At 33.1% G+C, this 15,986-nt stretch overlaps 1 protein-coding gene across 2 annotated transcripts in view; it reads left to right on the top strand.

Moving 5' to 3' along the window:
- The first annotated feature begins 11,138 nt into the window (after window positions 1-11,138).
- The window catches only part of LOC149774579 (cytoplasmic dynein 2 intermediate chain 2-like), a 67,426-nt gene continuing 62,578 nt past the window's right edge, over window positions 11,139-15,986 (top strand). Inside the window, exon 1 of one of the 2 annotated variants that reach the window (XM_089945044.1) lies at window positions 11,139-11,253. In XM_089945044.1, coding sequence (XP_089801170.1) covers window positions 11,195-11,253 — 59 coding nt within the window. In that variant the 5' untranslated portion in view covers window positions 11,139-11,194. Of the gene's footprint in view, window positions 11,254-15,102; window positions 15,237-15,986 lie in introns of those variants that run through there. The other variant, XM_089945043.1, reaches the window with a different exon arrangement.

Here is a 15,986-nt window from a genome sequence, read left to right on the forward strand (position 1 = left end):
ATATAACATTTGCAATCATAAAAAACAGCATAATTTAGATACATAAATAACGGACATCAGATTTTCCAATCAAACAAACTGTACATCTTTCCCTTCTCTAGCAAGTCAGTTTAACACATTACATCTTTAAGCAGTCATACACGTTAACAGTGACAATAACTATTCTACATACTAACAATTAAGCCTTTTTATGAATACATGCTAGAATTCGATAATTGAGATACAGTAAATAAATATGGAGCACAGAGTGAAGAAAAAAACTTCCGGTAAAATCAGTTGGATGGCAATATCATAATATAAGATATCTTTTAGCGTTTAACATATAAATATTTTAAAAGGTTATTAAAATCAACATATAAGTTTTACATCTACACTCATCCATGAAAACTATTGTCAGGCTGTGAAAAATCATCACCTGATGAAGAAACGTTTAATCCAACCATCGGTAGTATAGATCGAATACACTTTGACATCATCAGCAAAAGTCTCAGTATTTCTCCTAATAGGGAAAGTAGGTATATATAAATGAGCAAGATATAAACTATACTAATACGGTCCGTGAGGAACATAAGTATGTACCTATTTAATGTAGATATAGAAATGGGCAAATATAAAATTAGACTAATAACGGCCCTGAAGAAAATATAATTATGAACTATTACGACTCTATGGTCTTTAAAACAAGTAATAGAAAAGACTGAAAAGCAACACGCATTGCGAAATTCAACAAATAATTTATTTCTCTAGAATACAAAGTGAAAAAGTAACAAAGGTATGTCCGTAATGCGAATTAAATCCCAGGTAATCCTGAAATTAAAGACACAAATCCTATTTGATTAAAGATCTGAATAAACTTTAGTGGAAATCCAAATTAACGTTAGAAGAGTTGATATGCCTGTGGTGACCCTTGTCCTGGTGATTTGTCAACAGTCTTTTGATGGATCACAATAATAAAATAAAAAAATATATACTTATTCGAAATTTATTATAAATTCAAATATCTGTTTCAAAGAATTTTATTTTGGAAGAGCATTTTGTAATTCCAGCAAATAAAAAATTTGAATAAATAAAATTCCAGCCGAAATGAACTACTGAACAACAGATGATTAATGAACTACTGAACAACAGATGATTAATGAACTACTGAACAACAGATGATTATGCCTCAAGATCTTTCTAGCACGTTAATTAATTTATAGAGAAACAAGATTACATAGTCCACTACCTGACCTCAGGTCATATTTAGCATTTTCTAAAAAAGAACATTACCTAATTGAAAGTTTCCCTCTGGAAGGTTAATAATCTTTACAGAATAAAATCTTAGTTATAATTAGAAGTCTATTGCTAAAAATATACAGAAAAAATATAGTCCACATCAGGTAAACCCGGCATTTTATGGGGAAGTTCAAAAGTTCTAGACTCAGACTGAGATAAACAGGACGTTTACGAAACCCGGATCAATGATTCAGGTCAGGTAGAAATGAATTTGATTTTGGCCAAGGTTAAGTCCAACATACGAAGTTACATTATCAGTAGCATATACTGCAATAAAAATATATTTAAAAATAACTAATCAGCAATGCAAATTAAATATACGTAACAGTACCTCAGGACATGGGAGAACTTACTTCAGCTAATGTGTTTTATATTTTGGTTTTAAACTAAGTAACAGAGAAGAGCGAAAACCAGCAGTGAAATTCAACTAATATATTATTTCCCTATAATACAAATGAAAATCGAAAAGAACTTACTTTTTTTGAATAATATTTTGAATTAAGTCACAAATAGTCCTAACAGTTATATCACTAGTCCAAATGTATAAAGTTCCAACTGAATTCCAGTGGTATTCCAAATAAGTTGCAATATAATGTGTTGATGCGCTTGTAGACTCGAACGAAGTAATGTGCCAATGACATGGAGTCTGATGATGTACTAACAGTCTTTCGACGTATCATTATAATATGGTCCAAAAGTGTCTTTGCCTAAATTCACTATAATTCCAAATTAACTTTTATCTCCAAGAGTATAATTGATGAGCATTTTGTATTTCCAGCAAATAGTAATTTCAATAAATAAATCCACAACAATTATAAACCAAACATAACGATAAGACCGATTCTACTCCAAGATGTTAAGGCAAAAATAAATAATCCCAATGTAAGCAAAATTATTTACCCCTGTACTAGACCTAGGTCACGATTACCATTCTGATAATACTCTGTCGCTTCATGTAAACTTCCATTATAGACGTTTCTAGGGTCAGAATCAAGACTATAATCATGTTTATATTAATAATGAGCTGACTATCGAATAAACAATCATTGACAAAATTCATACTATGTGTACTGTTGTTTACAAGATAAATGTCCCTGGTCGGGTACACAGTAAACATGATTTTGTACAAGATCAAGTACAAAATACAAACGTATAAAACATATAATCATTAAGAATAGCCAACAAATATCACAGATTAAAATACTTAATGTAGTCAAGAATAATGGCTAGTGTTGTGTAGTCATTAGAACCGAACCCGCACATGATTTATACGTAAAGATCATAAAAAAGCCCAAAACAATGGTTGCAGAAGCTGTTGTAAATTACTTTTTGAACAAATCATATTTTCACTTTTCTCATGGTCCTTCTTTATTTTTTTGGTTACTATGCATATACTATTAATAGCAATTGCAAAGAACAAGCTTACGCATACAATAAATAACAAAAACATCAAAATAACATTTTTCAAGCAAATGAAAAATTCAGGTCAATAAACCACAAGTAATACCAGCTAATGATGTGTTATCTATATTTAATTGCGTATTTAACTTTTGTCCATAATTTTAAGTAGAACCTTAGATAATGTACACGCATTATTTACATAGCTATTTTTTTTTTCATGATTAAAAGTTGTAAATAGAATGTTTACATAGCATTTTAGTTTGGAACATTCAAGGCCCAGTATTGCTTACATTTAGATTTGATTATTTTGGGTATGATTTACGTCTAGGTCAAGTGAAAAATTGTACTGATAGCTATTTGATAAGCAAATAATTCATTCCTGTTTCGGTCAGTCTGTCGGAATCCATTTCGATAAGTATTTACAATTGTGTTCAGATATAATTAGAGAGGAACCCTTTACTTAATATATTCATTGGAGTTACTAAAGTGCTCATTCGATTTTGGATTAATGCACACTACTTTGGATTATTGTGAATTCGTTCAAAGACATTCTGGATTCTATCTCTGTGTTATATCATAACATTCAAGACTATTGCAATTCATTCGGAGCATTCTATATTTAAGGACTTATGATAGGACATTTAGAATTATTTGGGATTTAATTCACAATATTGTAATAGTCTCTTTAATTTTTACTTTGTAATTTAGAGAAAAAAATTACTTTTTGAAATTACTTAAAATTGTTGGTCTAATTTTATTTCTGGTTCATAGTTTGTGACTGCGTCGGAACAGGTACTGCTACTTTCTAAGCTAATTAAAAGAAATGGAAGGTATTACTTTTCATGTCGTTTTAAGCGTATCGATGAATATATCTGTATTACCTTTATCACCAGACGCAGCACTTGTTCCTCTGCCTTTAACATTAGGTCTTTTACAAAATTTGTCTAAGTTATTGTCCTCATAACTGTTATGTATATTTGATTTAATTTATATTTGATTTAATTTAATCGTTTGTAAGTTTTAAAATCTTTTTATTTTTAATTTTTATCAAATGTCAAAATAACGTAGTTTTATTTACTAGGAACTTGATATTTGTTTAGAAAATATTTTGACCTTGACTCTTCAGTTGTAAACACATAAAGCTAGCTTAGTTTGCGACCTTGATGTCAGAAATCACTGAGGCAAGTAAAAGGCTTTTAATTTTTTAAATCTAATTCTTAGAGTAAAATGATTGGTTTTTGTCCAGGTCATACTGGGAATACGTGCTTTTGGACGTAAATACGTCTAAAAAATTTGGAGATTTGACCCTCATCCGTGAATCTGTTTTACGTTTCAAGCTACTGTATAACCATTGTTTACAGAGATATTTCTCAGTCGGGGCTTTTTCTTTACACTGGAAAGTGTGTTTGTGAGCAGTTTGGGAATTACATTTAATTTTTCTTCACATTATTTGGATTCTAAAGGATAATTCTTTTTCCTGGAAATATTTGAGTGCTCATACAGATTTCTTGGACAAAGACATTTATTTAAATTTTATTCGGAATTCAACCACCGGAATAATATTTTCTGTGGTTCACAAGGGATTGTAAACATCAACACTATACTTACTACATTATACGTCATCGCCTTCCATTTTGGATTCTTCGTCGGGAGTCGAACTTGAATTCATTACAACTTTCAGTATTGGGACTTCTAAAATTTAATTTGTAGATTATTCTTGGATTTTATTCTTAAAACCGTAAATTCTTATTTTTTATTTTTAAAGCGGTTTTTCCCCCAGGAAAAAAATTATTTGTTAAATTTTTCAAAGTTTCTTGTTTTCACTCTTCTTTTCTCACAGTTAATTCGAGCCTAACCACGTAACATAAGAATTTGTTGCTCGTCCTCGATATTGAATTTTGGCTGAAATATTTCAGAAAACTGTTTTGAAATTTGAATTCCCCTAGTTTTGAAATCTGTATTGAAATCGGCAAGCTTTTTCTGACATGTCATCAAGAGTGGAAACCTTTTTCAAGTCCTACCCAGGACCTATTAGACCTTTTCAAAAGAGATTAATTAATTCATCTTGCCAGAAAATATGATCTTTATGAGCTAAAGCTTCCTTAGCGAAGAAATAAAAAATATTGTGGTCCAGTACTTGGTAGAAAAGAATGTTTTGGATGAAGGTACTTTGGTTTCGATCAGTATGTCTATATCAGATCCTGAAATAAAAGTAAAGGAATTAGAATTAAAATACAAGATGGAATTGGAGTTGAGGAAGCTGGGACTTCAGAAAGATAAAGAAGAGAAACAAATGCAAATGCAGTTACAATTTGAAAAAGAAACGAACAAATGCATTTACAAGCGGAAGAAAAAGATAAAGAAAGACATATGCAGTGACAAGAAAACAAATACAGTTACAAGAAAAACAAATGCAGTTACAGTATGAGAAAGAGGAGAGAGACAGGAGGAAGAAAGATAAACAAATGCAAATGCAATTAAATAAGGAAGAAAGATAGAGAGAGAGAGATAGATGCAAATGCAACTGCAAGAAAGACAGAAGGAAGACAGGGAATATCAAATTATAATAAAAGAAATAGACCTGGCAAGTGAAAAGCACATTCCCACTTACATACAAATTTAAGTTTCGATGTTGCAAAGAACATTAGTTTAGTGCTCCCATTTAGAGAAAAAGTAGACAAATATTTTACTCGTTTTGAAAAAGTTGCCGAAAATTTCAAATGGCCAAGGGAGCATTGGACTCAGTTATTACAATGTGTACTCACTGGCAAGGCTAGTGATATTTACAATTCACTGTCAGTTCAACAAAGTGGTGACTATGATACGGTAAAAGAATGCATCTTAAAGGGTTATGAGTTATTCCCTGAAGCTTATCGGCAAAAATTCAGAAACTATAAAAAATGAAGTTGGACAAACTCATGTCGAATTGGCTTGAGGAAAAGAGCAGTTATGTGATAGATGGTGCTTAGCCAATAAAGTTGTTCAAGATTATGAAAGTCTCTAACAACTTGTATAACTTGAAGAGTTCAAGAACTGTGTCTATAGTGACATTAAGACTTATCTTGACGAGCATCAGATCGAAACCTTGGAAAATATTGCTCGTGCTGCTGCTGAGTATTCTTTAACTCATAAAGTTCCTTTTTTAAATAAGACTTCCACTCAACTGTCTTCTGGCAGACAAATATTTCAGCGTAATAAAAGCCCTTCTAAATCTCGAACTGGCACAACTTCTAAAAATCAAGCTTCAGATATGCTTGATTCAAGATTCTTGTCTCTTCCTACGTGTACCTATTGTACGAAGAAAGGACAAGTTATTTATGATTGCTACAAATTGAAAAAGAGGCATCAGAATCAAGACAGACCTATTCCGAATGCCCTTATTTCTAAGAGGTCAAGGTCACGGTCATGTACTGGAAGCAATATATTTGTTGGGTCTAATAAAACCCCAGTCTGATTTTATTTTGGATAATTATGAACTATTCATATCGAAGGGTTCTATATCACTCCTGGGTGATTCGGCCAAGCCTATCCCTATTAAACTTTTAAGTGACACAGGAGCTTCTCAGAGTCCTTTATTGTCAGGTACTTTGCCTTTTTCTGAGAAGTCTTCTTCTAATGAGAGTGTTCTTATTCAGGACGTAGAGTGCGGCTTTCTTAATGCGCCTCTCCAATGTGTCATTTGTCATCAGACTTAGTCTCAGGACCCGTGACAGTCGGTATAGTGATGTTTTACCCATTGAGGGCATTCATTTATTACTAGGCAACAACCTAGCTGGACACAATGTTGTGGTTAATCCATTTGTAACTGACAAGCCTTGCTTGGATCAGAAAGTCGATCTAACTGAAAAAGAATTCTCTGATTTATTCCCAGCTTGTGCAGTTACCAGAGCTATGGCAAGGAAAGCTCTTGAGAATGATGTCGATAAGGAAGGTGTTCCTTTATTTGACACATGTACTGTTCAGGTTTTTGATAAGGTTACTTTCACTCCTTGTCTGGATCAATCAGAAGGTATTGATCACAGTGATCCTCTTTTAACTACTCGTTCTCTTTATTCTAATCAGGGTGAAAAACGACAATCACTTGTCACTGAGCAGGAAAAAGATCCTGAGATCTCCTGTTCGTTTCGAAGGGCCATTAGTGAAACTGAAGCCACTGAAGTTCCTGTCATTTCATTAAAGATGGAATTCTTATGAGAAAATGGAGACCTCCCGATGTACCTGCTGATGATGAGTGATCAGTGAACTATCAAATTGTAGTTCCAAAGCCTTACAGACAGGAAATACTTAGTCTGGCCCCTGAAACTCCTTTTTTCTGGTCATTTTGGGATTAATAAGACTTAACACAAGATCTTGACTCACTTCTATTAACCAAAAATCATACGTGATGTTGGTAAATATTGTAGATCATGTCATACCTGTCATATGGTAGGAAAACCCAATCAGAAGATACCTCATGCTCATCTACAACCTAGTCATGCCTTTGACGAACCATTTAGTAGAATTGTGGTAGATTGTGTTGGTCCTTTGCCTAAGACCAAGTCAGGTAACCAATACCTGTTGACCATTATATGTGCGTCAACATGGTTTCCAGAGGAAATTCGTCTGAGGAATATTAAATCTAAAAGAATAGTAAAAGCTTTCATAAAGTTTACATACTCAGTTTGGCCCTCCCAAATCTGTCCAATCTGATCAAGGCTCACATTTTATGTCTGGAATTTTCCAGCAAGTTATGCACGAATTAGGCAGCCAACAATTCAAATCTTCTGCCTTTCACCCTGAGAGCCAATGTGCATTAGAAAGATTTTATCAGACTTTGAAAAATATGATTCGATCATATTGTTTTGATACGGATAAATATTGGGATGAAGGCATCCATTTGTTATTGTCTGCTGTTAGGGAATCCGTTCAAGAATATTTACAACGACACCTGGAATGAACATTTAACACTCGGAAATTCTTTAACAAACTCACAGATGCAAGTTTGACAATTAATTTATCCATAAGTGAGTTATGCTGTGCTATTGTAACTTATCTAGGATATATCGTGGGACATGGGCAAGTTAAACCTATATATGCTAAGATCAGGGTTATCTCTGAATTCCCTGTGCCTGTAAATAAAAAGCAACTGATACGATTTTTGGGTATAGTCGGGTACTATCGAAAATGTTGTTCCAATGTTTCTATAATTGCTGAACCCCTGCCAACGTTATCGAGTAAGAAAAACAAGTTCCCTTGGACTGTAAAATGTCAGGAGGCTTTTGACAAGTTAAAAGCCATACTTTAAAGCGCGCTAGTTCTTACAGCTCCAAATTTCAGCCAATCATTTAAATTGTCTGTTGATGCCAGTGATGTTGTGGTTGGAGCAGCTTTGATTCAAGAAGATGAAAATGGTATTGATCACCCAGTGTGCTATTTTTCTTAGAAGCCAAATTAGCACCAAAGAAATTATTCAACAATCGAGAATGAATGGTTGGGTTTGATATTGGCATTTCAAGATTTTGAAGTTTACATTAGTTCAGCTGCTTCTTCGATTATTTTATTTAGTGACCACAACCCCTTTACTTTGATCGGCAAGATGAAAAATAAACATCAAAGACTACTAAGGTGGAGTTTGTTGTTACGTGAAACGATATTGACATCAGACACGTTAAGGGAAAAGATAATTTAATAGAAGATGCACTTTCCCGTGTATAAAAATGTATTATTTCATGTAGACTGTGTGTAAATTATAAGATTTTTTTAACCTCATGTATAATTAATATATGGTAAAACGAGAGCTTTGTCATATAACTCTTTCTTTTTCTGTATGGGGGAAGTGTTATGTATATTTGATTTAATTTATATTTGATTTAATTTAGTTGTTTGTAAGTTTTAAAATCTTTTTATTTTTAATTTCATTATGTGTCAAAGTAATGTCGTTTTGTTTACTACAAGCTTGATACTTGATTTCATTTTTAGACAGTAGTTTGACCTTCAATCTTCAGTTGTAAACACCTAAAGGTGACCTAGTTCCCGACCTTGATTTAAGAAATCACAGAGACAAGTACACAGCGTTTTATTTTTCTCTTATTCTTAGAGTAAAATGATTGATTTTTGTCAAGGTCATACTGGGACTACGTGCTTTTAGATGTAAATACTTCTCAGAAATTCTGGAGTGTTGACCATAATCTGGGAATCTGTTTTGCGTTTCTAGTTACTGTATAATCTTTGTTTAAAGAGATAGTGTAAAGTGTTTATAAAGATAGTGGAAAGTGTGTGTGTTTGTGACAAGTTTGGGAATTACATTTTAATTTTTCTTCAAACTATTTGGATTCTAAAGGATAATTCTTTTTTTCTGGAAATATTTGAGTGCTCATACATAATTATCGGACAAAGACATTTATTTAAATTTTATTTGGAATTCAAACACCGGAATATTATTTTCTGTGGTTCACAAGGGATTGTAAACGTCAGAAGTATACTTACTACAGTATAAGTCATCGCCTTCCTTTTTGGATTCTTCGTCGGGAATCGAACTTGAATTCATTAGAACATTTCATTATTAGGACTTCTGAAATTTAATTCGTGGATTATTCTTGGATTATTGATGGATTCGATTCTTAAAACCGTAAGTTCCTTTTTTATTTTTTTTTTGTGTTTTTTCCCTCAGGGAAATAAATAATTTGTTAAATTTTTCAGTGCTTGTTGTTTTCACTCTTTGTTTTGTTACTGTTTATTCGAGGCTAAACACGTAACAGAAGATACCGTCAGAACTGTAAAATAACCATAATTGTCACACCTTTCTTAACCAATTGTTTTAACCTTTCTCCTTAGGGTAACATTTCTTTAATAATCCAATCAATCTTATTAATATTATTCTCTTAAGAAAATTTGCAAATAGCGAATTCACAACTATTTGTGCTTTTTGCTTTCATAAGTTTGCTAAATTTCTTGCAATTTCTTTTTACTTGTCACATCATTTGCATTAATGATATTCTTTTTATTTCAGTTAATTGTCAGACTTTTGCAATGTCACGTTTCAGTAGATTGCTTATTCTTTTAACATTTCCATCTTGAAGATAACCTATATCTACTATATGAATCGATTTTTTACGATCAACATTAAGTTTGATTAAATCATTATGTACTTATCTTACATCATCTAAACGTTTTCGAACAAAACCGTATAATCATAGTTTAGTATTAGCTGCATATGTGCAAATGTTGGCTGATTTGTTTTAAATGTTTGTATCTCTACATTTCCGTTAACTAGTTTGTGGATTCCATATATTTTCTTTCTTTAACCATGTTGAATAATTTAGAAATCACACTTTTTTGTGTTGGCATAGTAACATTTTAATTCTGATTAGAAATGTTTTTACATCCTTGTGTAAGTAATATCTCTGATTTTTTTTTAACCTCTATTCGCAAAATGAGTCTTCATTTATGTTTAAATCATGTTTAATATATTTTTGTATACTCTTTTTAAAGATGTCTGTTGGTTAGCTGGAAATCCCTCACTGGAAAAATTATCAGCATATGTTTCATGGAATGTCATATATGTGGCATGAATTCATACTGACCATTATTTTAAGTCATCAAACTGATCTGGAGTATGTAGGATTATCAAACTCCTCTTCACAATATTGTACCCATTTACATTACTTCAGTGGTTTAAAAATTAAATTATATATTGGCTTTTAAGTAGATCACCGAATTATGCAAGCAATTTTGAAGAAGAAAAAACATGTTTGTAGCAATGAAGACAAAATTACATAACTTCCTCGCCAAAAGCATGATTTCCCCGTTCAAAACATAACTTCCTCGCCTAGAGGATGATTTCCTTGTGCAAAACATAACTTCCTCGCCTATATGATGATTTCCTCGTGCAAAACATAACTTCCTCGCATAGAGGATGATTTCCTCGTGCGAAACATAACTTCCTCGCCTATAGGATGATTTCCTCGTGCAAAACATATGTTCTCTCCTATTGGATGATTTCCTGGTGCAAAACATAACTTCCTCGCCTATAGGATGATTTCCTCGTGCAAAACATAACTTCCTCGCCTATATGATGATTTCCTCGTGCAAAACATAACTTCCTCGTTTATAGGATGATTTCCTCGTGCAAAACATAACTTCCTCGCCCATAGGATGATTTCTTCGTGCAAAACATAACTTCCTATTTTATTTTATTTTACACTTAGGTATCAGCTGTCAGATAACCCAATAAGTTAATCCATACTTTTGATCTATTGTTAAAGTCATTGGCATTAATAGGCAACATATCTATTATATCTACGTCATTGATAGACGTAATTGTATCCGTCAATAAGGTTAAGTTGTTGTTGTTGTAGTAGGGTTTAACACCATTTTTCAGCACACGATAGGTTATACATGGCGGCCAGTATTAATGGTGGAGGAAGAACCTGGGAAAACCCCGGAAAGAACCACCGACCCACGAGAAGTTACTGGCAAGCTTTCTCACATACCCACATTGGCTGAATCCGAGACTCGAACCCACGCAGACAGAGGTGAGATGGCAGTGATCCGTAACGGAGAGCGCGTTAGACCACTCGGCCACTCGGGGCCCCTAAGGTTAAGTAATACATCTAACCATTTTCTTTTTCATATTCTGTAAAATATTTATATCTTCTCGTCTTAAGAATTATATTAAATTATTCCATAATAGAAGCTTTTTGTCGTAGTAAGTTAAAAATAAATTCTGTATTTTCTTTTTCCAATTGCTCATTGACCGTACTGCTATATAATTATTTCCCTGTACCTATTCTGGTTTTCGCTTATTACAATATTTTTTAAAGTGTTTATATATCGTCTCTTTGATTGCTTTCACATTATGTTTCCAGCTCCAGCGCACCATGAGAAGACATCTTTCACTACCAAATGCAATTCCATCATTTGTGGTTCATATCCTTTCATGTCAGCGATGTACGTTTGCCATTGGTCAGATTCATGTGGCTAACATTGACGCGTCTTTACTTACAATTATGTCTTGCTTGCTTATGCATTGTGTATGTGTATTGATCGGATGGAGAATCTCTCATTTCAGGGTATTTCATCTTCCTTTCATCTCCTTTAATTTGTTAGCTCCTTTGATTTACATTTTTGTATCATATTATTATTTCAATATCTTATTAAAGTTTTATTCAACAATGTTCTTTAAACCTTTATTTTAAATTAGTGTTTTATTTTTTAATTGTTTAATATGCAATCAAGTCTAATATATTTGAAGAAATAGTATTTATGTTTAGAAATACAACGATGACTATATCAGAAAGAAATGCCTGCTTACTTTTTAAGTTTAGATGGTGGAAAAATATGGGTCTTTAGTTTTCAGAACAAGAACAACAAATTAATCTTCGAACAATACAAGGAAACTTCCATGTTTGGAACTTCTTTGTTAAAATCAGTGATTGATTAACCGCAATTATCAATATGACAGTGGTCTGACGAGGTTTAAAAGGGGGTAAACATTTAATTAGATTCTTTTGTAGGTCTGTTATTATGGCCTAAAAATGAATTGCCAGCTGTTAATACTCGTGGAATTTATTTATCGCCTTTGTAGATGAATTCATTCATTCTCTTTTTCGCCAGTTGTATGACCTTTCTATTTGTAACCTTTTATCCATAAACTTGTTTAAATAATGCTAACATTACATCATTTCTCTCCCCCACCCGTTTTCCTCATAACTATTCAAACTTAACTTTATCATGTAACTGCTGTCTCCGAGTATGCCATAATCTCAGGTATCGTTGATTCTGAGGATCTACCCAGAAAATGAAATTTCAACCTTATGGTGTGATTTGAACACACAGTTTCATTGTAGTGATGCTTGTATTTGAAAACATTGTTTAATTTAGGTGGGTGGGCGGATGGGCGAATTAAACTTAAGTGAGGAAAATATATTAATTTTATGAAACGAAAGCTACTTTGTGAGTAATAATAGTATGTCTTTAAATATATATATATATATATATAATTTTTTTTTTGATTATCCAAGGTACAACTTTGAAAACATCCAATCTAGAAACTTCAAACATTATAAGCCGCGTGTTGTAACCATGTACTATCTATTTTTTAACTTACTGTTTGCTTCATAAAACTTTTTATGTATTTTTTAACCTTAATTAGCTATTACTTCTTGTAAAAGGTTTATTACTTGTAATCTGAAGAATTACTCCCTCTTGCCCACATTGTAGACTCAAAAGCGATAGGACTTAACAATTTTGGAAATAATGGTTTTGTCGTTGGGGATTTTGTTTATTTTAATTTATAAATGATTCAACGATTTGCATTTGTGTGTTAATTGTACTGAATTTGAAATTCTAGGGAGTATGAGGCGATAGGGATGAACAGTTACAACACTGGCACTCAAAGTGATGTGTCCTAAGTAATTAAGAAAACATCGTATAATTTGCAAGAAACATTTCGTATTGTTTTATGAATGTTCCATGAATAGGGTTTAAAAGAACATATGATTGCTGGGTGAGTGTTGGTTTTTACAAGAAAAAAGTAATTACTGGTCTGGGTTCATGGTTATTATTATTGGTTTATATTTTAGGGTGGAGGTTGGGTGTTAATTTGCTTTTTAAAGAAAAGTCATTTTGGGATATGTATCCTGAGCAAGAACATACAGCACCTTTAATACTTATAAAATACATTAATTAAGGATATTATTAGATACGATCTGACTGGCCCAGTGGCATCATCTAAGCGAGAGGTGTGCTTTGAATTTAATACCAACGAAGACACATGTGAACACACACGCGCACGCACGAACGCACATGCACAGCAACAACAACATCAACAATTAAGACAAAGGGGTGTGAATATAAATATACGTGTTGGGTCAACAGCTCTGTAAAATTGAGAACAAAACTGAAACAGTTTGGAGCGGAAATAAAAGAAACTGCTAACAATTCACATAACAACCATGTCAACAACATGATTTGTGAACCTAGCCTCACATTTTAAACCATGCTGTAAACACATCAACAGCCGTAACAAGATTTTAGGGGCAATCCCCTCTTAAGTTAGATGAAGTTACATATGCTGAGAAAGCTGAAACGTTGAACATCCATTTCTGCAGAGTTTTGTTTTACTCACTCCAGTGACAACACTTAACCATGTACATCATGATTTGGCACTAGTCTCTAAAGTGTATGTCAATGTGGTCATACAGGCACATACATACATACATACATACATACATACATACATACATACATGTACGTGCGTGCGTGCATAAGTGCGCGCGCGCAAACACACATACATACATACATACATACGTACGTACGTACATACATACATACATACATACATATATACATACATGTACGTGCGTGCGTGCATAAGTGCGTAAGTGCGTGCACCAAACACACACACACACACACACACACACACACACACACACACACACACACACATACATACATACATACATATTCTATAGCAAAACGTAATGACAGTGAAAAATTATGAACAAAGTTGAAATCACATTTTTATTTGCATGGTCGTGAAAACAAGAGAAAAATATGTTATGATACATTCCGTAAACTTTAATTCACCAAGCAAATATTTGAGACTCGGGTGCCGGAGGTCGCGGATTCGAACCCCGGCCAAGTCATACAAAAGATATACACTAATGATTCTAACAGCTGCCTATCCTGGTGTCAGGATAATGTGAATGGGTAGGACATGATGCCACATATTTGCGGCATGATGCTCCAATGCTAGACATCACTATAAATGACTGAAATATTGTTAAAGCTGCGTTCAAAAATCCAAATCACACACAAACACACACATATATTTGAGACACGAAAGTATAATTCTAAACCTTGTTGATCTCAGAGATTTCAGCGTGCTATATACGTTTCTTCCGATCCTAAATGTAAAACAAAATAGCAATGCAAACTTATATATACCTTTGTCTCCAAAGCAAAACATGAAAGCACTATTTTATACACGTTTTCTCCAAAGGAAAACGGAAGTGCAAAATTGCACTCTTGTCTCCTAATTCTTCTCAAAATATCGTAAATTTTGCTTGCCCATTCAACGACGCACTGTAATATATTTAAAATTTACTTATGACAGTCAGCTGATGTATTTCATAATCGGTAAGTATATCTTATCTATCTTTTATTCAAGAAAAACAACTGTGCTCTGTGGACTTTTTACAACGAATTGCAATTTATTTGTAAATAATTCCTATTACACTGTATATTATTGTATTCCTATTCAAAGTTTGTATTCGATAATGGCGTCTGTACAAGCTTTAAATTTTAAAATTTCTCATACATTAGGAAGAATATAACAGATCTATCATACACTGAATCCTATTTCAGGCTTCCTTGTCCATATACATTATGATATTAAAAACATATACACTTTAGATCCAGTTATCTGGACCGGAGTTTTAGCAATAAATTAGTCGTATTCGTCGCCTATAGTCTGTCTGTTCGTCTCACAGAATTCCAGATGAATGAAAATTTTCGAAAATGTTTACCGACGAATCACTCGATGGAGTTGATATAAAATCAACGTGGAGAAAAGAAAGGTTCATAACCATGCATTTAGTTGAAACTCAATAGGAGTTCGTTGTCCTTAATGTAGATATCAATGTTTTAATAGTGGTTGTCAATGACTCGTCTTTCCAGGTCCGTAAGACTGCACTGTTATGGCCGTCTCTTTTGTACGATATAAAGTACGTCACATCTGTTACAAGGTCAACATTTTAAACGTGTATTACAGTAAGCTTAAGTAAACAATGGCAATGGAACATTTAACTAATAAGCCTCAGTTTGGATAGTTTTCAGACTCGATATATGGCACAAATTTCGTTATATTTGCATCATTTTGTCAGATATTTTGGAAAGTTAGGTAGACTTGTTAGCATATCCATGCATTATTGCAGTATGTAATTCACAAACCAGCTGTGTATGTCGATTGCTAAAGATGACAATGCGGATGTTCTTACAGAAATTGAAGGGCACTTATGTTAGGTTCTGTATATATCATTAGTATTTCCCACAAGCCATTTTAGGATGGTGTCACACTATACAGTTTTATTTACATCCAAGCTATTGTTTTTGTTTTTTACATCCTGCAAGGCCTTTTTTCCCAAAAATATGCCCTCTTTTCATTTTCACTAACAAAGACAGTCTCTTATATGGCTGATTTAATTTCTGTGATTGTAAGTGGCAATATATCTGTGCCCAAAACACAAGTTAAATTTACTGTGTCTGCTGAGTACTAACACCATGCAGTGTTGCCTAAATAGTGATAAAGGTCATTGTTTCTTTTGGAC

The sequence above is a fragment of the Sinohyriopsis cumingii genome, unplaced genomic scaffold, assembly GCF_028554795.1.
Source record: "Sinohyriopsis cumingii isolate HCF-2022 unplaced genomic scaffold, ASM2855479v2 utg000198l, whole genome shotgun sequence".
Lineage (NCBI taxonomy): Eukaryota > Metazoa > Mollusca > Bivalvia > Unionida > Unionidae > Sinohyriopsis > Sinohyriopsis cumingii.